This window comes from Piliocolobus tephrosceles, chromosome 6 (assembly GCF_002776525.5).
Source record: "Piliocolobus tephrosceles isolate RC106 chromosome 6, ASM277652v3, whole genome shotgun sequence".
In the NCBI taxonomy this organism is placed as follows: domain Eukaryota; kingdom Metazoa; phylum Chordata; class Mammalia; order Primates; family Cercopithecidae; genus Piliocolobus; species Piliocolobus tephrosceles.
In genome coordinates this window covers 2,077,268-2,103,072 of record NC_045439.1, presented here as the reverse complement: position 1 = coordinate 2,103,072, position 25,805 = coordinate 2,077,268, and the positions used below count along the sequence as shown (strand labels likewise).

General features: G+C 44.0%; 1 protein-coding gene and 1 non-coding gene across 2 annotated transcripts in view; both read right to left on the bottom strand.

The window, feature by feature from the left end:
- The window catches only part of PPP1R13B (protein phosphatase 1 regulatory subunit 13B), a 118,880-nt gene that overhangs the window by 60,141 nt on the left and 32,934 nt on the right, over window positions 1-25,805 (bottom strand). The window contains exon 2 of the mRNA XM_023205698.1: window positions 3,803-3,950. Within this exon, the coding sequence (XP_023061466.1) occupies window positions 3,803-3,950 (148 nt within the window). The remainder of the gene's footprint in view (window positions 1-3,802; window positions 3,951-25,805) is intronic.
- On the bottom strand, window positions 3,698-3,776 carry LOC111538384. Its single transcript, XR_002730312.1, has one exon. It is a non-coding gene; the product is annotated as a small nucleolar RNA SNORD51 (small nucleolar RNA).

The following is a 25,805-nucleotide window of genomic DNA, read 5'->3' as shown; positions in this document are numbered from 1 at the left end:
TGTGAGAAAATAAATTATTGTTGTTTAAGCCACCCAGTCTGTGACACTTTGTTATGGCAACCTTAGCAAAATAATGCACAGATCCACAGTGAACTAGCTCTACTAGAAAACACTGATAATTACTATTGAAGGATTCTATCTATGACATACTGATCATACTAATGTTAGCAGTTATAGGTGCAGAAATTTTTTTTTTTTTGAGACGAAGTTTCACTCTTGTTGCCCAGGCTGGAGTGCAATGGTGTGATTGCGGCTCACTGCAACCTCCGCCTCCCGGGTTCAAGCGATTCTCCTGCCTCAGCCTCCCGAGTAACAGGGATTACAGGTGCCTACCACCACGCTCAGCTAATTTTTTGTATTTTTAGTAGAGACGGGGTTTCACCATGTTGGCCAGGCTGGTCTCAAACTCCTGACCTCAGGTGATCCAACTGCCTCGGCCTCCCAAAGTGTTGGGATTACAGGAGAGAGCCACAGCACCCGGCCAGGTGCAATTAAGTTTTACATGAGGGTTCTCTGAAACCTTAAAAAAAAAATAAAAATCTCTTTAAGGGTTCCTCTAGGTAAAAGGATTGAGAAAGGCTGTTACAGTGCTTTCCCTCTCCCTTTGACGGCATCCACTGGAAGTTACCTTCTCTTCTTCCTAGACCCAGCTTTGTTGGCCATTTTACTTACTAATCTGTGTTTACTAAGTGCCTTCTATGAACACTAGGCTGGGCACTGGGGATATAATGGTGAACAACAGACAAGCTCCTGCCTTCAGGAATTTTAGTCCAACAGGATAGAGATGAAAACTACTACTATATTGTGTTTTTTATTTTTATTTTTTGAGACAGAGTCTCGCTATGCCAGGCTGGAGTGCAGTGGCACACTCTCAGCTCATTGCAATCTCTACCTCCAGGGTTCAAGGGATTCTCCTGCCTCCCAAGAAGCTGGGACTACCAGGCACGTGCCACCATGCCTGGCTAATTTTTATATTTTTAGTAGAGAGGGGGTTTTGCCATGCTGGCCAGGCTGGTCTCCAACTCCTGGCCTCAAGTAATCCACCCGCCTTGGCCTCCTAAAGTGCTGGGATTAGAGGCATGAGCCACCATGCCCAGCCTATATCATGTTTTGATAAATACTACAACGGTATTAGAGCACAGGGACACTAATAACCTTTGAGATTCATGGAAGGGATGAGAGGCAAAGAATAAACAGATGTTAGCCAAGCTCCTATGGGTTGTTCTAGACAATGAAGGGACATGTACAGAAGCCACGGTAAATGTACTGTGCTGTGACTCTGTGCTCCAGGGTGCTAGTCCTCATCTTTGAGGAGGTAAAACTAAGAGTTATGATTTGAGATGGGCCGGGAGACAAGGATGGCACCAACTGAGTGACTCATAGGAGGGAGATAAGCATTCTCAAGAGGCCATAGACCATTTAGGGCTATAATACTTATATAAAAATTTTATTCCCTTACAATGGGAAGGCAGATGAGGAATTAGAAGTGATAACAAGTAACAGAGAACAAAAGTGCTAAGAGGTTAGAGAAGAAAAACAATGGAATTAATGATCAGGCTCTAACACTGCTCCCCTTAAAAACGTTAATTCCAGTCCGGGCGCGGTGGCTCATGCCTGTAATCCCAGCACTTTGGGAGGCCGAGGTGGGCGGATCACAAGGTCAGGAGATCGAGACCACAGTGAAACCCCGTCTCTACTAAAAATATAAAAAATTAGCTGGGTGCGGTGGCGGGCGCCTGTAGTCCCAGCTACTAGGGAGGCTGAGACAGGAAAATGGTGTGAACCCAGGAGGCGGAGCTTGCAGTGAGCTGAGATCGCGCCACTGCACTCCAGCCTGGTGGACAGAGTGAGACTCCGTCTCAAAACAACAACAACAACAACAACAACAACAACAACAACAACAACAAAAACACGTTAATTCCAGGCGTGGTGGCTCACGCCTGTAATCCCAGAACTTTGGGAGGCCGAGGCGGGTAGATCACGAGGTCAGGAGATCGTGACCATCCTGCTAACACGGTGAAACCCCGTCTCTACTAAAAATACAAATAATTAGCTGAGCATGGTGGCGGGTGCCTGTAGTCCCAGCTACTCGGAAGGCTAAGGCAGGAGAATGGCGTGAACCTAGGAGGTGGAGGTCACAGTGAGCCAAGATTGCGCCACTGCACTCCAGCCTGGGTGACAGAGTGAGACTCCGTTTCAAAAAAAAAAAAAAAAAACCACATTAATTACAATTACTTAACTGCCTGCTTCCTGTAGCTGTCGTTAGGCAAATAATTGAGGACCTGTCCTTTTACTTCTAATTTATAATCGTCCAATGTTTATCAAAGTCAAGTTTTTCTCCAGGTACCCTTAAAATTCTTTACTCTGAATTCTAAGTATAACATTAAAAGCACAAAACTTTGCAAAAAAAAAAAAAACTGTAATTTATATATCTATAAGGGACTTGTATCTAGAATATATAAAGAACTTCTACAGTTCAGTACTACAAAGACAACCCATTTTTTAAATGGGCAATGGAGTGCAGTGTGGTGGTTCACACCTGTAATCCCAGCACTTTGGGAGGTCAAGGCAGTGGATCACTTGAGCCCAGAAGTTACCATCCTGGGCAACAACGGCAAAACCCTGTTTCTACAAAAATTAGTTGGGCATGGTGGTGCATGCCTGTAGTCCCAGCTACATGGGAGGCTGAGGTGGGAGCACTGCTTGAGCCCAGAAGATGGAGGCTGCAGTGAGCCAGGATTGTGCCACTGTACTCCAGCCTGGGCAACAGAGAAATACATTGTCTTAAAAAAAGAAAAAAAGAAAAAATGGGCAAAGGAACTGAATTAGACATTTCTCCAAAGAAGATACATAAATGGCCAATATGCACATGAAAAGATTTTCACCATCATTAGTCATTAGGGAAATGCAAATCAAAATCACAATAAGACATATCTTCACAACTACTAGGATGGCTAAAACCAAGCAGACAGTATCAAGTGTTGATGAGAATGTGGAGAAATTCTCCACATCATATACTGCTGCAGGGAATGTAAAATGAAACAATTGCATTAGTAAACAGTCTGGTGGTTGTTGAAAAGGTTAAACACAGAATTACCATATGACCCAGAAATTCCTAGGTTTATACCTAAGAGATATGAAAATATACATCCACACAAAAACTTGTACATTGCCAGGCACGGTGGCTCATGCCTGTAATCCAAGCACTTTGGGAGGCAAAGGTGGGTGGATTGCCTGAGCTCAGGAGTTCAAGACCAGCCTGGGCAACATGGCAAAACCCCAACTCTACTAAAAATACAGAAAGTTAGCCAGGCGTGGTAGTGCGCACCTGTAGCCCCAGCTACTTGGGAGGCTGAGGCACAAGAATCGTTTGAACCCAGGAGGTGGAGGTTGCAGTGAACCAAGAGCATGCCACTGTACTCCAGCCTGGGGAATAGAGAAAGACTCTGTGTCAGAAAACAAAAAACAAAAACAATTTGTACATGAAAGTTCATAGGAGCTTTATTCATCACAGCCAAAAAAAAAAAAAAAAAAAAAAAGTATATAAAAAAGCATTTTGTAAAACTCAGTCCCATGCAATATAATTACACTTATTTTAATTACTCAATTCTTTATTACCACAGATAACTAAGAACTAGAAGCAATATTTCCCATTTGATAAATACTAAATTATATGTACTTAGTTACCTTTTTTCCCCAGGTTTATCAGAAAAAAAGCAAATCCATCACAAGCTAGCTAAAAGATGGTGATCTGATTTTATTCATGTAACAACCTTTAACCTTTACAGGACCTAATACATACCATTTCCCCTCCATACTTCAGCTAAATGGCAGCTGCCTTCTCCAGGTTCCTTGCAAAATTCTACAACATCTCGACAGGTTGTTTCTGGTGTTACAGGAACTTCTGTTAAAATCTGTTCATTGTTGCTCAAGAAAACGGTTAATATCATCTGTAAGAGAAAAGATTAACGCTATAACTTAAGATTCCTTATCACAAAGAGATTAATCTATAAATTTAAAGTGATCCCTCTATCCAACCCCTGCCCCCAAAATGCCAACAGGATTCTTTTCTGGAAATAATAAAAGACAAGCTGATTCTAAAGTTCATGTACAAGATGAAAAAGACAAGTCAGGAAAATTCCAAATGAGGAGAGTAATAGAGCACTACCAGATCATTACAAAGCCTCAAAACAACAAAGCACCAGTACATATATAGATCAATGGGGCAAAGTCATATCCCAGAAATAGACCCAATTACCCATGAAAAGAATGGCAAATGATGAGGGAGGTATCTCAAAAATCAAGGAGGGAAAAAGACTATACAATGAGTGATGTTTGAACAAAACATATCCATCTGGAAAAAAAATGGTTTCATACCATATATCGTACACCAGCATAATTTCCTAATAGATCAAATATTTAGATACAAACCCTAAAATCATAAAAAGTCCAGAATAAAACTTGGGTAAATTCCCTTTTATAGCCTTGGAGTATAGATGTTGTTTCTAACTATGACTCAAAAACCAGACACTATCTTTTAAAAGATTGATATTCAAGTATATTAAATATAAGAATCTCTTATAAACCAAAAAAACAAGGTAGGGGAAAATATTTGCAACTCATATTACAAATAAATAGCTAATTCCCTCAATACATAAAGCGCTCCTTAAAAAATGATTAACAAAAAGACCAAAAATCCAATTCCTTAAAAGAAATTGGCCAGGGAAGTGTATCAATATATCACAGTAAAAGAAAAATAAATGACCCTGAAACAGAAAAAATACATTATAGTGTATTCAAAAAAATAAAAACCATCTGGCCTCATTTTATTTTTTTGAGACAGGGTCTCACTCCGTCATCCAGGCTGGAGTGCAGTGGCGTGATCTCAGCTCACTGCAACTTCTGCCTCCCAGACTCCAGAGATCCTCCTGCCTCGGCCTCCCAAGTAAGCTGAGACTCCAGGTATGTGCCACCACGTCCACCTAATTTTTGTATTTTCTGTAGAGACAGGGTATTGCCATGCTGCCCACGCTGGTCTCAAACTCCTGAGTTCAAGCAGTCCTCCTGCCTTGGTCTCCCTAAGTGCTGGGATTACAGATGTGAGCCACTACACCTGGTGTTTTTATTGTTTTTCTTGAGACAGAGTCCCACTCTGTCGCCCAGGCTGGAGTGCAATGTCACGATCTCGGCTCACTGCAACCTCTGCGCCCTGGTTCAAGCACTTTTCCTGCCTCGGCCTTCTGTGAGTAGCTGTGATTACAGGCGCATACACCACCATGCCCAGTTGATTTTACTTTGTATTTTTAGTAGAGACAGGGTTTCGCCATATTGATCAGGCTGATCTCGAGCTCCTGACCTCAAGTAATCTGCCTGCCTTGGCCTCCCAAAGTGCTGGATTACAGGCGTGAGCCACTGTGCCTGGCCTTTTTTTTTTTTTTAATTTCAAAAAAATACTAACACTTTGATCTAGCATCTTAAGACATCATATTGGAAGGAAAATGTTTTCTCTTTTTTCTTTTCCTCAGTGGAACAATGAAAGAGATACTTTAAAAACAATACATCTAGCCGGGCCCGGTACCTCACGCCTGTAATCCCAGGACTTTGGGAGGCCACGGTGGGCAGATCACGAGGTCAGGAGATCAACACCATCCTGGCTAACACGGTGAAACCCCATCTCTACTAAACAAAATACAAAAAAAAAAAAAAGAAAATCAGCTGGGCGTGGTGGCGGGCACCTGTAGTCCCAGCTACTCAGGTGGCTGAGGCAGGAGAAGGGCATGAACCCAGGAGGCGGAGCTTGCAGTGAGCCTATTTCGCGCCACTGCACTCCAGCCTAGGCGACAGAGCGAGACTCCGTCTCAAAAAAAAAAAAAAAAACAATACACCTAAAGTAAAAATTAGGCCGGGCATCATGGCTCTCATCTGTAATCCCAGTACTTTGCGAGGCCAAGGTGGGTGGATCACCTGAGATCAGGAGTTTAAGACCAGCCTGGCCAACATGGTGAAATCCCAACTCTGATAAAAAAAAGAAATATAAAAATTAGCCAGGTGCAGGCCTGGTGCGGTGGCTCACGCCAGCACTCTAATCCCAGCACTCTGGGAGGCCGAGGCGGATGGATCACCTGAGGTCGCGAGTTCGAGACCAGTCTGACCAACATGGAGAAAATACAAATAAAATTAGCCAGGCATTGTGGTGCATGCCTATAATCCCAGGTACTCGGGAGGCTGAGGCAGGAGACGCGTTTGAACCCAGGAGGCAGAGGTTGCAGTGAGCCAAGATTGTGCCACCATACTCCAGCCTGGGTGACGGAGCGAGACTCCATCTCAAAAAAAAAAAAAAAAAAAATTAGCCAGGCACAGCGGAACAACTACTCAGGAGGCTGAGGCAGGAGGATCACTGAAACCTGGGAGGCATGGGGTCGCTGTGAGCCAAAATCGCACCACTGCACTCCAGCCTGGGTGACAGAGCAAAACTCCGTCTCAAAAAAATATAATAAATAAAAATAAATGAATAAAGTAAAATTTAAACCAAAGATTTTAAAAAATCATTTCTGTCTGATCTTCGATAAAAGGTCAGAAACAGGCCAGGAATGGTGGCTCACGACAGTGGTCTCAGACGAAGGCTGAGGTGGGAGGATCACTTGATCCCAGGAATTTGAAGGTGCAGTGCAGCTTACAATCGTGCCTCTGCACTCTAGCCTGGGCAACAGAGCCAGACCTTAAAATCTCTGAATTTGAGTAAGTATATAATTTCAGTTTGTAGTTAAGATTTTTTTTTCATCCAGGTGTGGTGGCTCACGCCTGTAATCCCAGCACTCTGGGAGGCCAAGGTGGGCGGACCGTGCAAGATCAGGAATTTGAGACCAGCCTGGCCAACATGGCAAAACACTGTCTCTACTAAAAATACAAAAAATTAGCCAGGCATGGTGGCCCGCGCCTCTAGTCCCAGCTACTCAGGAGGCTGAGGCATGGCACTTGAACCCCAGGGGGGCAGAGGTTGCAATGAGCCAAGATCTCACTACTGCACTCCAGCCTGGGCAACACAGCAAGATTCTGTCTCAAAAAAAAAAAAAAAAAAAAAAAAAGATTTTTTTTTCTTACAAATACTCTAAATTCCTACATTCTGAAATTAAGCATCTTTACAAATATGATCAGATTTTATGTAACCAAAATTGATAACAGTTTTAAACTGGTTTCCTTGCCACCAATCTCCCCCAACTCTAACTCCTCACCCACTACCATTTCATTTTATTTCTTTTTTTTCTTTTTTTTTGAGACGGAGTTTCACTCTTGTTGCGCAGGCTGGAATGCAATGGCACGATCTCGTCTCACCGCCCAGGTTCAACTGATTCTCCTGCCTCAGCCTCCCGAGTAGCTGGGACTATAGGCACTGGGATTACAGGCATGCGCCACCACACCCAGCTAATCTGGTATTTTTAGTAGAGACAGTGTTTCTCCATGTTGATCAGGCTGGTCTTGAACTCCAGACCTCAGGTTATCTGCCCACCTCAGTCTCCCAAAGTGCTGGGATTACAGGCATGAGCTACCACGCCTGGCCTACCATTTCATTTTCTAAAAGTCAAATAAAGTTATTCCCTTGCTTAAAATATTTAAGAGCTCCCCACTGCCCAACACCAGCCCTTCCCAAAACACCTTCTCTGGTATACAAGCAGGACACAGGTTTCTTAACTGAGCACTCCTTAAGAGTCTAATGTAATGATCATGTATATTTCTTTTTTCCCTCCAGGGAATCTCATGAGGCTTGGATTTCTATAAAATATACTCTGAGAAAACAAGATAAACTACATGCTCCTAGCCTTCTAGCTCCTAAGTCTCTCCAAGCACTAAACTTCCCTCCATCAGCAGCAATGGAGTTCTCTCTGGCAGCCATGTCTCTGCCCAAGTACCCTTCCTGTTTGCCTGTAAATTCCTATTCACAATTCAAAACTCAGCTCCTAACTACCATCTCTGCAAAACATCCCTTACCACCTCCGCTCACCGGGAGGCCACATGCTCCTTCCTTTGCAATCCAGTGGCTCTTCACCCAGATATTGCATCACCTCAATGGCTCCCTCCCCTCATAGACTCTGCACTCTTCCAAGCACTTCACTTTTGAGTCTTTAATTTCCCATTGCTGAGTCAGGACCTGATGCCTGGGAGGCACACTAAAATCTGGTCAACTCCATGAATGACACACAAAATACAGAACCCCTACCATGCCCTAAGTTGAGAAAATAGATATACACACACAATCGAAGATACATCCAGTCTGTTCAATAAACAAGCATCATCCCTCTTCCCTGAACACATTTCTATTTTACAATAAATTTTTAAAAAATGAAGTAACAGTTACCTCTGCTCACTAACCCGTAAGAATTTATAAAAACTAGGGGTATTTGTATACTGAAATAAGTAGCCTGGAATCTATAGAATTTGGAATAAAATAGGTAATTACGGCCGGGCGCGGTGGCTCAAGCCTGTAATCCCAGCACTTTGGGAGGCCGAGAGGGGTGGATCACGAGGTCAGGAGATCGAGACCATCCTGGCTAACACGGTGAAACCCCCTCTCTACTAAAAATACAAAAAATTAGCCGGGCGTAATGGCGGGCGCCTGTAGTCCCAGCTACTCAGGAGGCTGAGGCAGGAGAATGGCGTAAATCCGGGAGGCGGAGCTTGCAGTGAGCTGAGATCCGGCCACTGCACTCCAGCCTGGGCGACAGAGCCAGACTCCACCTCAAAAAAAAAAAAATAGGTAATTACTGGATCCAGCTCAAACAAGGCCAAGACTAATGCTTTAACAGTTTCATCAGAAACAACTGGAATATAGTTTATTCTTATTTATACACATTTATTACACGGTTGTAATGGTAAATATTTTCCAATGTGACTTCATAATCTATGCTCTTAAAGATCAAACAATATGTTTTCCCAAATCATGCTTTATAAATTTAAGTTTCAAATGAGTAAAAAAAATTTTTTTACTACCTTCCCTTACGTGTTATTCCCACAGTTCACTAGCAACAAGCAGAATGCCCTGTTTCACTCAGTATTTCGGAATCGGTTTTTCTTCCTCGTCCCTTACCCTTCTACCCACTGAGGCATCCCACGGTTTGCTCTCAACGCTCTGAGCTAGCAAAACATTCGCACAATCCTTGCCTCTAGAAGGCGGAAGCTCATGAGTACGGCATGCGTAAAGCAGTAGCCTTCGGCACTCACAGAGGCACAGCCTGTGCTTACTTGCTCTGAAAAGTAGACTTCTTTATGAACGCATTGTCAGAATGAAGGATGGTGTGGCAGTATTTTGGGGTACTTTCTGAATTACCAAGACTCTTCAGCTCATGAGTAAGTTCAAAGTCACGAGCGAGGGGGAGAGGCATGATGGCAGGTTGTAAATCTGAACATTTATTTTTAAAAGCGAAGAACACCCAAATAACTTATCCAAAAGTCACTAAACATTATTTCAATTTCTTACATTCCATTTTATCACTCGCAGTAACCCTGTCTTTCCTAATTTTAGCAAAATTCATTTTCCCTAATCTCTATTATTCAAAGCTAATGTCATTGCAATCATGGCAGATTTTAAAGCTTTCTAGAGAAATTAAGCTGGTATTGACCTGGATGGTACGCATTTCCCTAAAGCATCACTGAAAATTGAAGCTGAAAAGCCATGTGACTGCTAATGTTATTCTAGTAAGATTTCTTTAGCTTAAAAATAACTAAAGAAGCTCCAACACAAATATATTGCATTGATTCTAGATGCACTTGTTTATATTTTAATAACATCTTTGAAATCACAGTACATCTCATAATTGATGGCATGACACAATTTAATGGGTAGCATATTTTTTTCTTTAATATTATATACAAAACAGATGAAATTCAGTAGGATTAAGGAAACTAAAGGAAAAAAGAAAACAAGTTAATATGTTTATCCTTCCTAAAGGATTAATATGTTAAAAATAAACGATTGGGGTCGGGCGCGGTGGCTCACGCCTGTAATCCCAGCACTTTGGGAGGCCAACCAAGGTGGGCAGATCACCAGGTCAGGAGATCAAGACTACCCTGGCTAACACGGTGAATCCCCATCTCTACTAAAAATACAAAAAATTGGCCGGGTGCGGTGGCTCAAGCCTGTAATCCCAGCACTTTGGGAGGCCGAGACGGGCGGATCACAAGGTCAGCAGATCGAGACCATCCTGGCTAACACGGTGAAACCCCGTCTCTACTAAAAAATACAAAAAACTAGCCGGACGAGGTGGCGGGCGCCTGTAGTCCCAGCTACTCGGGAGGCTGAGGCAGGAGAATGGTGTGAACCTGGGAGGCGGAGCTTGCAGTGAGCTGAGATCCAGCTACTGCACTCCAGCCCGGGCGACAGAGCGAGACTCCGTCTCAAAAAAAAAAAACAAAAAAACAAAAAATTAGCTGGGCATGGTGGTGGCGCCTACAGTCCCAGCTACTCGGGAGGCTGAGGCAAGGCGTGAACCCAGGAGGCGGAGCTTGCAGTGAGCTGAGATAGCGCCACTGCACTCCAGCCTGGGCAACAGAGCGAGACTTCATCTCGAAAATAAATAAATAAATAAATTATAAGATCTGGTTAGCTACAGTTAGGAAAACAAAAATTTCTAATTGTGTGCTGTAACAAATACAGCATGTAATGACAAGACGTCCTACTTATGCCTTTCCTCAAACTATTTCTCTGCCCTGATGAATCCCACAACAAACCCTGCCCTTTTCTGCTCACTGACAATACTCTCTATCCAACCTGACCTGACCTGAGAAAGATCGGACCCAATGTCTGCCCATCTTGACCCAACCTCAGATACAGCCTCCTCTTCTCCCCTGCTGTAACAGACTGTGGCTATTTACAGTACAACTTTCTTACATTAAATTATCAATAGTTTTCTTGACTATATCCTCTACTGGAACAGTATCTGTGACTCATTACTTGGTCTTGAAATCATCTAAGTGTATCTTAACTTGCTCCATTTTTTTTTTTATTCAAAAAAGTTGAAAAGACCATACTAGACCATAAGGCCAATATTTGTGTTCTCCAGCTCAGTGCCTGGACACACAGCGGTGCTCAAGAAATGCAGGATGGGGCAGGCAGAAAACTGACAACCATATTAAGTAGCTCAAAAGGTCATCTTACCCTTGCTTTCTGGAACATATGAACTAAGAAAATCAACTGAAATCAAATAATCACTAATTTAAGTAATCCATACAGATATTTTAACATTTTTACAAACTTGGTATTTAAACTATTTTCTTGGCAGTCCAAGGAAACCAAAGTAAAACACAAATTAAGGATGTATAAGCTATTAAAAAACAGGAACTAGCTGGCCATTGTGGCTCAAGTCTGTAATCTCAACACTGCGGGAGGCTGAGGCAGTAGGATGGCTTAGGCCCAGGAATTTGAGACCAGCATGGGCAACATAGTGAGACCCCATCTCTATTAAAAACTAAATAAATCAATAAACAACTAGCTGGGCATGGTGGTATGTGTCTGTATTCCCACCTACTCGGGACACTAAGGTGGAGGATCACATGAGCCCAGGAGTTCAATGCTGCAGTGAGCTATGATCACATCACTACAGCACAGCCTGGGTGACAGAGTGAGATCCGATCTCCAAGGAATAAAAAAAAATAAACAGGAATTATCCTATAATCAAAGACACAGACAATCACAAGCATTGACAAGAATGTGGGGAAACTGAAACCTTTATATATTGGTGGTGAAAATGTAAAATGGTACAGCTATTTTGCTTAACAGTTCAGCTGGAGTGCAGAGGCTCAATCTCAGCTCACCGCAACCTCCACCTCCCAGGTTCAAGTGATTCTCCTGCCTCCCAAGTAGCTGGGATTACAGGCCTCCCAAGTAGCTGGGATTATAGGCACATGCCTCCACACCCGGCTAATTTTTGTATTTTTAGTAGAGATGGCGTTTCACCATGTTGGCCAGGCTGGTCTTGAATTCCTGAGCTCAGGTGATCTGCCCGCCTCAAAGTGCTGGGATTACAGGCATGAGCCATCATGCCCGGCCTAAAAAAATTTTTTTTTTTTTTTTTTTGAGACGGAGTGTTGCTCTGTCCCCTAGGCTGGAGTGCAGTGGCCGGATCTCGGCTCACTGCAAGCTCCGCCTCCCGGGTTTATGCCGTTCTCCTGCCTCAGCCTCCCAAGTAGCTGGGACTACAGGCGCCCGCCACCTTGCCCGGCTAGTTTTTTTTTGTATTTTTTAGTAGAGACGGGGTTTCACCGTGTTAGCCAGGATGGTCTCGATCTCCTGACCTTGTGACCCGCCCATCTCGGCCTCCCAAAGTGCTGGGATTACAGGCTTGAGCCACCGCACCTGGCTTAAAAAATTTTAAACAGATTTACCACATGGCCCAGCAATTCCACTCCTAGGTACCTACCCAGGGGAAATAAAAATATACGTCCACGCGAAGTCTTGTATGCAAATATTCATAGCTGCACTGTTCATAGTAGCCAAAAAGAAGGAATAAGGCCAGGAACAGTGGCTCATGCCTGTAATCCCAGCACTTTGGGAGGCCAAGGGTGGCAGATCGCTTGAGCTCAAGAGTTCAAGACCAGCCTGGGCAGCATGACAAAACCCCGACTCTATAAAAAATTTAAAAAGTAGCTGGGCGTGGTAGCACAGGCCTATAGTCCCAGTTACTCAGGACGCCTAGGTGGGAGGATTGCTTGAGCTCAGGAGGTCAAGGCTGCAGTGAACGGTGATCATGCCACTGCACTCCAGCTTGAGTGACAGAGCAAGACGCTGTTTCATATTAAAAATAAAAAAAAAGGCCGGGTGTGGTGGCTCAAGCCTGTAATCCTAGCACTTTGGGAGGCCGAGACGGGTGGATCACAAGGTCAGGAGATCGAGACCATCCTGGCTAACCTGCTGAAACCCCGCCTCTACTAAAAAAATACAAAAAACTAGCCGGGCGAGGTGGCGGGCGCTTGTAGTCCCAGCTACTCGGGAGGCTGAGGCAGGAGAATGGCGGGAACCCGAAAGGCGGAGCTTGCAGTGAGCTAAGATCTGGCTACTGCACTCCAGTTTGGGCGACAGAGCGAGACTCCGTCTCAAAAAATAAAAAAAAAAAAAGGAAGGAAAGAGAAAAGGACAAGACAAGACAAAACCAAAATCTCCATTAATAGATAAATATGGAATATCATACAATGGAATATTATTCAGCAATAAAAGTAACAAAGTATTGACACATGCTACAACATGGATGAACTTTGAAAATACTAAGCTAAGTGAAAGAGGCCACACAAAAGACCACGTTATATGATTCCATTTATGTGAAATGCCCGTAACAGTCAAATCCATACAGAAAAAAAGATGTGTGGTTGCCTAGGACTGGGGATGGGAATAAGGAGTGATGGCAAATTGGCACAAACTTTGTTTTGGGATGACAGAAATGTTCTAAAATTAGATTGTGGTGATGGTTGTACAAATACGTAAATTTACTGAAGATTACTGAATGTTCACTTAAAATAGGTAAATTTTATGGCACATAAATTATACCACAATGCAGCTGTTTTTAAAAAGTAGGATATATAAAACTCCTAGAAAAGGAATTAAGGAATTTGACTTACATGGTACAAAGAACCCTGGAACAAGAAACTCAAGTTCTATCCTTAGCTATGCCACTGACTGCTGCGACTGGCCGGGAGCCGCTCCTTGGTCTATCTCTGGGTCTTGGTTTCCTGGCAGGAACTCAGCAGATAATATGAAACAGATATTTTGCAGGATAATTTGCAAAAATATCTCCGTAGAAAAACAGCCAGTATTTTACCCCTCTAATCACTGAATCAGTCCACATCAAAGAGAAGAAAAATATTCTTAAAAACAATATTAGTGTGAGGCCAGGCACAGTGGCTCATACCTGTAAATCCCAGCGCTTTGGGAGACCAAGGTAGATGGATCATTTGAGGTCAGGAGTTCGAGACCAGCAGATAATTTGCAGGAAAATGCTCTCAGGCTTTTCCAGCCCAACCCAATCAGGTAAAGTATTAGACCCCCCAGCTCACCTTTACCATCTACTTCTTCTTTCTAGTGGAAAAGGAGCTCAGGGATAACAAAAAATAACTGAAGAGAAATAAGGTGATAAAAGCTATACTAAATGTTAGTAACTTGCAATAACTCACTTGGTAGGTTATGAGCAAACAGCTCATAAAAGCCATAGAAAGGATCAGTTGGAGTGGGGGTGGGTGAACACCAGAAAGACCCATTTAGCTTTCCAGTGGGCCACGCACCCCAATATGAGAATTGATGCTAAGGTCCCTTCTGGCCCTAGCTGCAATACAGTTCACCAATTTAAAATCTCAGAAACATTAGAGCTGTAAGGAAAACTAAGTCTAAGCTATCACCTTAAATGCTTCATCCCACTTTCCTGAATCAGTCTAAGACTGAAACACATATACCTGGGAGTCACTGCCATCCACACAGAGAAAGGAGAATAAAATAAAGGATTGGCTCAACTTCCTTCTGTCTCATACTCCACTAACAATCCATTAGCAAGACTGTCAACCTCGTACCCAGAATCTGACAACTCGTCTCCCTGGCTACTACCCAAGCCCTGAGCCACCACCACCTCTCAGAAAGGATGTCTGCAAGAGCAACCTCATTCATCTGTTTCCACTCTCGCCCTTCAGATACATCACTTCATTCAAAACCTTCCCGTGGTTTCCTCTCTGAGAATAAATTTCAAAGTCCTAACTATTGTCTAAGAGGGCCTGCAAGACCTGCAACACACACATGCATACCACTCTGATCTCACTGCTTCCCACACTCTTCATCCTTCTCCCTCCCCCAACAGGGCAAGCCAACTCCTGCCTCAGGGGCTTTGCACTTGCTATTCTCTGCCTAGACTACTTCACTCAGCTACTGACGTTGTTATTACCCTCTTCTTTCAGGCCTCTGCTCAAACGGCACCTTAGAAAGGAAGCTTTCCTTAACCAACCTATCTAAAATAGCACTACTACATCACTCTGTCCTCCTACCCTGGCTTACGTTTTTCTGCTTAGCACTCAACCACCACCTGATCTATGTTATATATTTGTTTATCCTCTGTCTGCTGTCAATAGAACACATAAGCTTCTTGAGAGCAGAGTTTCAGTTAATTAACTGCTGTATCAGTAGTGCCTGAAGCAGTGTCAGGCACATAAGAGGCACTCAATAAACTCCCCCAATTATACGTGAAATGTCTTTTTTCAGACAGAGTCTCGTGCTGTTGCTCAGGCTGGACTGCAGTGGCACGATTTCAGCTCACTGCAAGCTCCGCCTTCTGGGTTCGCACCATTCTCCTGCCTCAGCCTCCCGAGTAGCTGGGACTACAGGTACCTGCCACGACGCCTGGCTAATTTTTTGTATTTTCAGAAGAGACAGGGTTTCACCATGTTAGCCAGGATGGTTTCGATCTCCTGACCTCATGATTCACTCGCCTTGGCCTCCCAAAGTGCTGAGATTACAGGCATGAGCCACCACACCCAGCCATGAAATGTCTTTTTATAGCAGGTTTCTTGAATCACGACAGGTAGGTGGTTTGCCTGTTTTCTCATCTTCAAGGTCTCTGTAGAAAAACAGCCAGTATTTTACCCCTCTAATCACTAAATTAGTCCACATCAAAGAGAAGAAAAATATTCTTAAAAACAATATTAGTGCCGGGCTCAGTGGCTCAAGCCTGTAATCCCAGCACTTTGGGAGGCCGAGACGGGCGGATCACAAGGTCAGGAGATCGAGACCATCCTGGCTAACACGGTGAAACCCCGTCTCTACTAAAAAATACAAAAAGCTAGCCGGGCGAGGTGGCAGGCGCCTGTAGTCCCAGCTACTCGGGAGGCTGAGGCAGGAGAATGGCGTGAACCTGGGAGGCGGAGCTTGCAGTGAGCTGAGATCCGGCCACTGCACTCCAGCCCGGGCGACAGAGCGAGACTCCGTCTCAAAAAAAAAAAAAAAAAACCAATATTAGTGTGAGGCCAGGCACAGTGGCTCATACCTGTAAATCCCAGCACTTTGGGAGACCAAGGTGGATGGATCATTTGAGGTCAGGAGTTCGAGACCAGCCTGGCCAACATGGCGAAACCCTATCTCTACTAAAAATACAAAAACAAATTAGCTGGGTGTGGTGGCGCAAGCCTGTAATCCCAGCTACTCAGAGGAGACAGTGGAGTCCCTTGAACCCAGGAGGCAGAGGTTGCAGTGAGCCAAGATCATGCCACTGAACGCCAGCCTGGGCGACAGTGACTCCATCTCAAAAAAAAAAAAAAAAATCAGAGTGCAAGTCAGGAGCCTTGAACATAAGTATGTGGTATTTGGCAGATTTCACTCAAACCTAGAGATACAATGGATGTCCCTTGCTCTAAAGCAGGGGTGTCCCGTCTTTGGGCTTCCCTGGGCCACACTGGAGAATTGTCTTGGGACACACATAAAACACACTAACACTAATGATAGCCGATTAGCTAGAAAGAAAGATTGTGAAAAAATATATATCTCTCATAATGTTTTAAGAAAGTTTACTAATTTGCGTTGGGCTGTATTCAAAGCTGTCCTGGGCCTCCTGGGGTCCCGGGGCCATGGGTTGGACAAGCTTGAGCTAAAGCCTTTCTTTCCACAAGGTGGCACTGCAGGGTAACAGGGGGTGAGTTCAGCACCACCCCCTTCCCCTGACGCAAATTTTGGGGATGAAGAATTAACTCCAAGGAAAATAAAGGTACAGTTTAGTAAGATCATATTAAGTCCAATTTCCATAATTAGAGCTTATATTATTTTGGAAAAGAAATAAAATTAACCTTAGAGCAATGAAAAATTTTTTCCAAATAAATAAGACTGTGTAAGTACATATTTTAACTCTCTTACGAAGGCAGAGACAGATATATACCCACTTTTTAAAAAAAATTTTATTTTTTTTAGAGACAGGATCTTGCTCTGCTGCCCAGGCTGAATACAGCAGCACCAATCCTAGCTCACTGCAGCCTCGAACTCCTAGGCTCAAGTGATCCTCCCCTGTCTCAGCCTCTCAAGTAGCTGAGACTGTAAAAGTGCACCACAGCTAATTTTTTTATTTTTTGTAGAGATGGGGTCTTGCTATGTTGCCCAGGCTGGTCTCTAACTCCTGGGCTCAATTATCCTCCCGCCTTGGCCTCCCAAAGTGCTGGGATTATAGGCATGAGCCACCATGCCTGGCCCAGACATACTTAAATATCTGAGTAGCATCTACTCAAAGTTAAAATAGCCACTGCAATAGATTCTCAATAACCTTATCAATTCTGTTTAATTCTAATCACTGTTTTACTTCCCTTAATAATTTCACATTTTAAATTACATTATACAGTATTCTTGGGAATACAAAATAGACACCTTAGCTTCTATTTACATTATTTACTTAGTATATAGTCCCTTCAGTATTTAAAAGCATAACGCATTTTGAGGGAACCTGTCTTAAACCTTGTGGAAATGCAAAATTCATACAGCTTTCCATAATACCAAGATGTGTCATGACTACAGGATATAGAGGTGATACAGCTGACCACATTTATTCTATCCACTGAAACTTAAAGAATACTCTAGAATAGGTTGGGTGTGGTAGATCACACCTGTATTCCAGCACTTTGGGAGGTTGAGCTGGGCAGGCTGCTTGAGCTCAGGAGTTCAAGATCAGCCAGGGCAACATGGTGAAACCCTATCTCTACAAAAACGACAAAAAGTTAGCCGGGCATGGTAGCATATGCCAGTAGTCCCAGATACATAGGGGGCTGAGGCAGGGAGGATCACTTGAGCCCAGGAGGTCAAGGCTGCAGTGAGCTATGATCCAACCACTGCACTCAAGCCTGGGTGACAAAGTGAAACTCTGTCTCAAATTTTTTTTTTTTTTTGAGACAGAGTCTCGCTCTGTTGCCCAGGCTGGAGTGCAGTGGCGCAATCTCGGCTCACTGCAACCTCTGCCAGGTTCAAGCAATTCTCCTGCCTCAGCCTCCCTAGTATCTGGGACTACAGGCATGCGCCACCATGCCCGGCTAATTTTTGTATTTTTAGTAGAGACGGGGTTTCACCATGTTGGCCAGATGGTCTCAATCTCTTTACCTTGTGATCCACCCGCCTCAGCCTCCCAAAGTGCTGGGATTACAAGCGTGAGCCCCTGCACCTGGTTGTCTCAAATTTTTAAAAAGGCCGGGCATGGTGGCTCATGGCTGTAATCCCAGCACTTTGGGAGGCTAAGGCAGGTGGATCACGAGGTCAGAAGTTTGAAACCAGCCTGGCCAACATGGTGAAACCCTATCTCTACTAAAAATACAAAAATTAGCTTGAGGGGTGGCACATGCCTCTAATCCTAATTACTCAGGAGGCTGAGGCAGGAGAATTGCTTGAACCCAGGAGGCAGAGGCTGCAGTGATCCAAGTGACAGTGAGATTCCATCTCAAAAATAATAATAAAAAATTAAAATTAAAAAAGAATATTCTAGAATAAAGAGTATCAATTCTGACACCTATAATCCCAGCACTTCGGGATGTCTGTAATCCCAGCATTCTGGGAGGCTACGGTGGGTGGATCACTTGAACCCAAGAGTTTGAGAACAGCCTGGACAACATAGTGAAACCCCATCTCTACAAAAAATACAAAAAGTAGCCAGGCATGGTAATGCAGGCCTGTAGTCCCAGCTTCTTGGGAGGCTGAGGCAAGAGGCTTGTTTGAGCCCAGAAGGTTGAGGCTGCAGTGAGCTATGACTGCCACTGCACTCCAGCCTGGGTGCAAGAGTGAGACCTTGTCTCTAAATAAATAAATACATAAAGGACTTGTATCCTAAATGCACAAAGAACTCTTCTTTCTTTTTTGCAATGGAGTCTCACTCTGTCACCCAGGCTGGGTGTGGCGGTTCACACCTGTAATCCCAGCACTTTGGGAGGCCAAGGCTGGCAGATCACGAGGTCAGGAGATCAAGACCATCCTGGCTAACATGGTGAAGCCCCGTCTCTACTAAAAATACAAAACCAAAATTAGCTGGGCGTGGTGGCGGGCGCCTGTACTCCCAGCTATTCAGGAGGCTGAGGTGGGAGAATGGCGTGAACCTGGGAGGCGGAGCTTGCAGTGAGCTGAGATCGCACCACTGATGATAAGCTGAGATCACGCCACTACACTCCACCCTGGGCAACAGAGCCAGACTCCCCCTCAAAGAAAGAAAAAAAAAAACTCAATAATCATAAAACAAGCTTTGTTTCTGTGTGTGTGTGTGTGTGTGTTTGTTTGTTTGTTTTTAGACGGAGTCTCACTCTGCCACCCAGGCTGGAATGCAGTGGCGTGATCTCAGCTCACTGCGACCTCTGCCTTCTGGGTTCAAGCGATTCTCCTGCCTCAGTCTCCTGAGTAGCTAGGACTACAGGTGCCCGCCACCACATCTACCTAATTTTTGTATTTTTAGTAGAGACGCGGTTTCACCATATCGGCCAGGCTGGTCTCGAACTCCTTACCTTGTGATCTTCCCACCTCAGCCTCCCAAAGTATCAGGATTACAGGTTTGAGCCACCGCATGCGGCTGTTTCTGTGTTTCTGAGACACAGTTTCACTCTGTCACCCAGTCTGTAGTGCCATGGCACAAGCTCAGCTCACTGCAACCTCTGCCTCCTGGGTTTGAGCGATTCTCATGACTCAGCCTGCCAAGTAGCTGGGATTAGGGGTGCCTGCCATCAGGCCCAGCTAATTTACGTATCATTAGTAGAGATGGGGTTTCACCATGTTGGCCAGGCTGGTCTCAAACTCCTGACCTCAAATGATCCACACACCTCAGCCAAGGTGCTAGGATTACAGGCGTGAGCCACCACACCTGGCCAAAACAACCTAATTTTTTAATGGGCAAATGATCTGAACAGACACCTCACCAAAGATGACATACAAATGGCAAAATAAACATATGAAAAACGTGTTCAATATCATAGGTCATTAGGGAATTGCAAATTATTAATACAACAACAATGAAATACTAGTACACACCTACTAGAATGGCCCAAATCCAAAGCACCAACAACACCTAACACTGGTGAGGACGTGGGGCAAAAGGAACTTACTGTTGGGAATACAAAATGGTACAGCCACGTTGCAAGACAGTTTGGTGGCTTCATAAAAAACTAAGCATACTTTTACCACGTGATCCAGCAATCCTACTGCTTGGTCTTTACCCAAAGGAATTGAAAATATGTCCAGACAAAAACCTGCATGTGAATGTTTATGGCAGCTTTGTTCATAACTGCCAAAACTTGGAAGCAACCAAGATGTCCTTCAGTAGATGAATGGATAAACAAACGGGTACATAATACTGTTGGAACATTATTCAGCAATATAAAAAAATGCACAAATCCAGAAGAGTTAAAAATGAAAGAAATGAGCTATCAAGCCACAAAGACATGAGGGAACCATATTAAATGCACATTGCTCAGCGAAAGAAACCAGCATAAAAAAGCTCTCTACTGTACGCTAGGTGCAGTATGTAGAGTATGCCATGTATACTGTATACAGAGATGCTGGACGAGAAAAGCAAGAGAGACAGTAAAAGGATCAGTGGCTGCCAGAGGGCAGGAAGAGAGGGAGAGTTGAAAAATTGGAGCATGGGGATTTTTAGGGCAGTGAAACTATTCTGTATGATACTGTGATAGAAGATATATGTCAGTGGCTCACGCTTGTAATCCCAGCACTTTGGGAGGCCAAGGCGGATGGATCACCTGAGGTCAGGAGTTCGAGACCAGCCTGGCCAACACGGTGAAATCCCATCTCTACTAAAAGTACAAACACTAGCCAGGAGTGGTGGTGTGCGCTTTTAATCCCAGATATTTGGGAGCCTGAGGCAGGAGAATCGCTTGAACCCAGGAGGCGGAGATTGCAGTGAGCCAAGATCGCGCCACTGCACTCCAGCCTGGGCGATAAGAGGGAAACTCCACCTCAAAAAAAAAAAAAAGAAGAAACATGTCATTACACATTTGTCCAAACCTACAAAACTGTACAACAGAAAGTGTAAACTCCCATGCAAACTATAAACCTTAGTCAACAAAATGTATTAGTTAAAGTCAAAGCTGGTCCTGGGAATGAATGAATCAATCAATCAACGAATCAATCAATCTTGGTCCATCAGTTATAACAAAGCACCACACGAATGTATGATGTTAATAATAGGAAAACTGGGGGGAGGGGGGAGGGGGCAGGTGGCAGTGGTGGTAAAAGGTATATGGGACCCTGTACTTTCTGCTCCATCTTTCTGTATATCTAAAACTTCTCTAAAAAATAAGGCAGCCAGGCGCGGTGGCTAAAGCCTGTAATCCCAGCACTTTGGGAAGCCGAGACGGGCGGATCACGAGGTCAGGTGATCGAGACCACCCTGGCTAACACGGTGAAACCCCGTCTCTACTAAAAATACGAAAAAAAACTAGCCGGGCGAGGTGGCGGGCGCCTGTAGTCCCAGCTACTCCGGAGGCTGAGGCAGGAGAATGGCATAAACCCGGGAGGCAGAGCTTGCAGTGAGCTGAGATCGGGCCACTGCACTCCAGCCTAGGCGACAGAGCGAGACTCCGTCTCAAAAAAAAAAAAAAAATAAGGCAGTACATTGCCCATGGAAAGGGTAAGATATGGTTTGGCTGTGCCTCACCCAAAAGCTCATCTTGAATTGTAATCCCCATGTGTCAAGGGGAGGACCAGGTGGACATAATTGGATCATGGGGTGGTTTCCCCCATTTTGTTCTCGTGATAATGTATGAGTCTCACGAGATCTGACGGTTTTATAAGTATCTGGAATTTCCCCTGCTAGCACTCATTCTCTCTTCTGTTGCCCTGTGAAGAGGTGCCTTCCGCCATGATTGTAAGTTTCCTGAGGCCAACCAGGCACGCAGAACTGTGAGTAAATTAAACCTCTTTCCTTTATAAATTATCCAGTCTCCAGTAGTTCTTTATAGCAGGGTAAGAAAATAACAACACAGGGCATTTTCTCCTGACATTCTGACATGTATAGATATGTGTCTGAGTATATATGTAAGAATTGAGTCACCTTGTAAAAGGTGTTTCTTAGTGTGGGTTCATGGTCAGAAAAGTTTGAAAGATACTACTCTGAGGCCTCATGAAACCTACCAGGACTTCCATAAAACTAAATGAAAAGTCACTGCACTAGGGAAAAAAAACATTTCCATTATCCTTTATTGGTGCTTATTATTAGGCACTATAGTACGGACTTTACACATTCTCAATTGTCATTCCATCTTTGTGATACAGGTACTACTCTGTACAGATTAGGAACAGATTAGGTAAAAGAGGGTCAGAGAGGTTAAATAATTTGTCCCAGCTGGGCATGGTGGCTCACACCTGTAATCCCAGCACTTTGGGAGGCCAAGGCAGATGGATCACCTGAGGTCAGAAGTTCGAGACCAGCCTGGCCAACATGATGAAACCTCGTCGCTACTAAAAATACAAATAATTTTAGGCAAAGTGGCACACGCCTATATTCCCAGCTACCTGGGAGGCTGGGGCAGGAAAATCGCTTGAACCTAGGAGGTGGAGGTTGCAGTGAGCTGAGATAGTGCCACTGCACTCCAGCCTAGGTGATGGAGCAAGACTCTGTCTCAAAAATAAGTAAATAATAATAATTTGTCCCAAGTCCGCTGAACTAATAAATACCAGTCAGAATTTAACCCTGGCCTGTGTGACTCCAAAGCTTAAGCTTTAAACCACTACTCTAAAATGCTTCAAAATAAAAAAGAGAAGGCAGTAAAAGTTTTAATGGGCTGAGCCCAGTGGCTCACACTTATAATCCCAAGACTTTAGGAGGCTGAGGCAAAAGGATCACTTAAGGCTAGGAGTTATGAGCCTAAGCAACTTGACGAGACCACATCACTATTTAAAAAAAAAAAAAAAAGGCCAGGCGAGGTGGCTTATGCCTGTAATACCAACATTTGGGGAGGCTGAGGTGGGAGGACCGCTTCAGGCCAGGAATTTGAGACCAGCCTGGCCAACACAGGAAGCTACTTGGGAGGCTGAGGCAGGAGGATCCCGAGTCCAGGAGTTAAAGATTACAGTGACATATGATCATGCCACTGCAATCCAGCCTGCGCAACACAGTGAGAACCTGTCTAAAAAAAAAGTTTTCACAAATATCTCCTCCATTATAACATACCCCCCATTATTTAATAACTTCCCAATTTACCAAGTGTTAAACAAAAATGCTTGATAAAACTATCAAATGCAAAGTGAGAATTTTTTTCTTCTAATTATTATACAAGAGAACCAGAAAAAGAGAATCATGGCTTTTTTTTTTTTTTATAATTAGTCAACTGTAAACATTATTTGACTCAAACTATACAAATGTTCTAATCAAATTTTCTTGACTTTTCAAAAATTTAAATTAGGTGTACTAACAATTCTCATTATAAGACTTCCTCTTTCTACATATTGCTTTATACAATTTAAGAAAATATATTCCTGTACAGGTTTTTTAAAACCATCTCACATGGTTTGGCCGTGTCCCCACCCAAATCTCAGGTTGAACTGTAATCCCCAGTGGTGGAGGAGAGACCTGGTGGGAGGTGACTGGATCATGGGGGTGGATTTCCCCCTTCCCCTTTGCTGTTTTCGTGATAGTGAGTTCTCACAAGATCTGGTTGTTTTTTTGGGTGTGTGTGTTTTTTTTTCTGAGACGGAGTTTCACTCTTATTGGCCAGGCTGGAGTGCAATGGCACGATCTCCGCTTACTGCAACCTCCGCCTCCCAGATTCAATTGATTCTCCTGCCTCAGCCTCCTGAGTAGCTGGGATTACAAGCTCCCGGCTAAATTTTTTTGTATTTTTAGTAGAGATGGGGGTTTCTCCATGTTGGTCAGGCTGGTCTTGAACTCCCAACCTCAAATGATCCGCCCGCCTTGGCCTCCCAAAGTGCTGGGATTACAGGGGTGAGCCACTGCACCCAGCCAAGATCTAGTTGTTTAAAAGATCTGGTTGTTTTGCTCACTCTCTCCTGCCACCATGTGAAGACGATGTGCTTGCTTTCCCTTCGCCCTTCCACCATGATGGTAAGTTTCCTGAGGCCTCCCTAACCATACCTCCTGTGCAGCCCATGGAACTGTGAATCGATTAAACCGCTTTTCTTTATAAATTACCCAGTCTCAGGTAGTTCTTTATAGCAGTGTGAGAATGGACTAATACACCATCCTAGTTATATGTCCAAAAGAATTAAAAACATATGTTTATGGGTCAGGTGCAGTGGCTCAAGCCTGTAATCCCAGCACTTTGGGAGGCTGAGGCGGGCGGATCACAAGGTCAGGAGACTGAGACCATCCTGGCTAACAAGGTGAAACCCCGTCTCTACTAAAAATGCAAAAAAATTAGCCAGGCGTGGTGGCGGGCTCCTGTAGTCCCAGCTACTCGGGAGGCTGAGGCAGGAGAAAGGTGTGAACCCAGGAGGCAGAGCTTGCAGTGAGCCGAGATCGCGCCACTGCACTCCAGCCTGGGCGACAAAGGAAGACTCCATCTCAAAAAAAAAAAAAAAAAAAAAAAAAAGGAAAGAAAAACATACACGTTTATGTAAAAACTTGCAAATATTTATGGTATTATTCATAACAGCCAAAAAGCAGAAACAACTCAAACTGATGAATGCCTCAACAAAATGTGGCATACCCATACACTGGAATATTATTTGTCCATAAAAAGCAATGAAATGAATGCTAAACATGGATGAATCTTGGAAACATTATGCCAAGTAAAAGAAGCCAGATACAAAAGATCACATATTGTATGATTCTGTCTATATAAAATGTCCAAAACAGGCAAATCCACAGAGAGATAAAGTAGATTAGTCGCTGGTAGGAGCTGGGAGGAAAGAGAGAGCGGGAGTGACTGAAAAATGGGTACAAGATTTCCTTTTGGGATGAAAATATATAACTAGATAGTAGTGATGGTTGCACAACTTGTGAATATACTAAGAACCAATGAATGGTACATTTTGAAAAGGTGAATGTTATTGTATGTTAATTATGTACCAATAAAGCTGTTATTCAAAAAACACAAACACAGGCTAGGCACAGTGGCTCACGCCTGTAATTCCAGCACTTTGGGAAGCTGAGGCGGGCGGATCATGAGGTCAGGAGTTTAAGACCAGCCCAGTCAACATGGTGAAACCCTATCTCTACTAAAAATACAAAAATTAGCCTGGCATGGTGGCAGGCGCCTGTAACCCCAGCTATTCCGATGACTGAAGCAAGAGAATCGCTTGAAACTGGAAGATGGAGGTTGCAGTGAGCCAAGATCGCGCCACTGTACTCTAGTGTGTGCAGCAAGAGTGAAACTCCATCTCAAAAAATAAATAAATAAATAAAATAATTTTAAAGTAAAAAAAAAAAACACACCGGGTGCAGTGGCTCACGCCAGTAATCCCAGCACTTTGGGAGGCCAAGGCGGTGGGATCATGAGTCAGGTGACTGAGACCATCCTAGCTAACATGGTGAAACCCCATCTCTGCTAAAAATACAGAAAAATTTGCCAGGTGTGCTGGCGGGCGCCTGTAGTCCCAGCTACTCCGGAGGCTGAGGCAGGAGAATGGCGTGAACCCGGGAGGTGACGCTTGCAGTGAGCCGAGATTGCACCACTGCACTCCAGCCTGGGCAACAGAGCGAGACTCCGTCTCAAAAAAAAAAAAAAAACCTTGCTATGCCAATTATTCAACCTATACAATCAGTAAAATATTTTTCTCAATGAAAACAACTTTTTTTTTTTTTTTTGAGACAGAGTCTCACTCTGTTGCCCAGGCTGGAGTGCAGTGGCACGATCTTGGCCCACTGCAA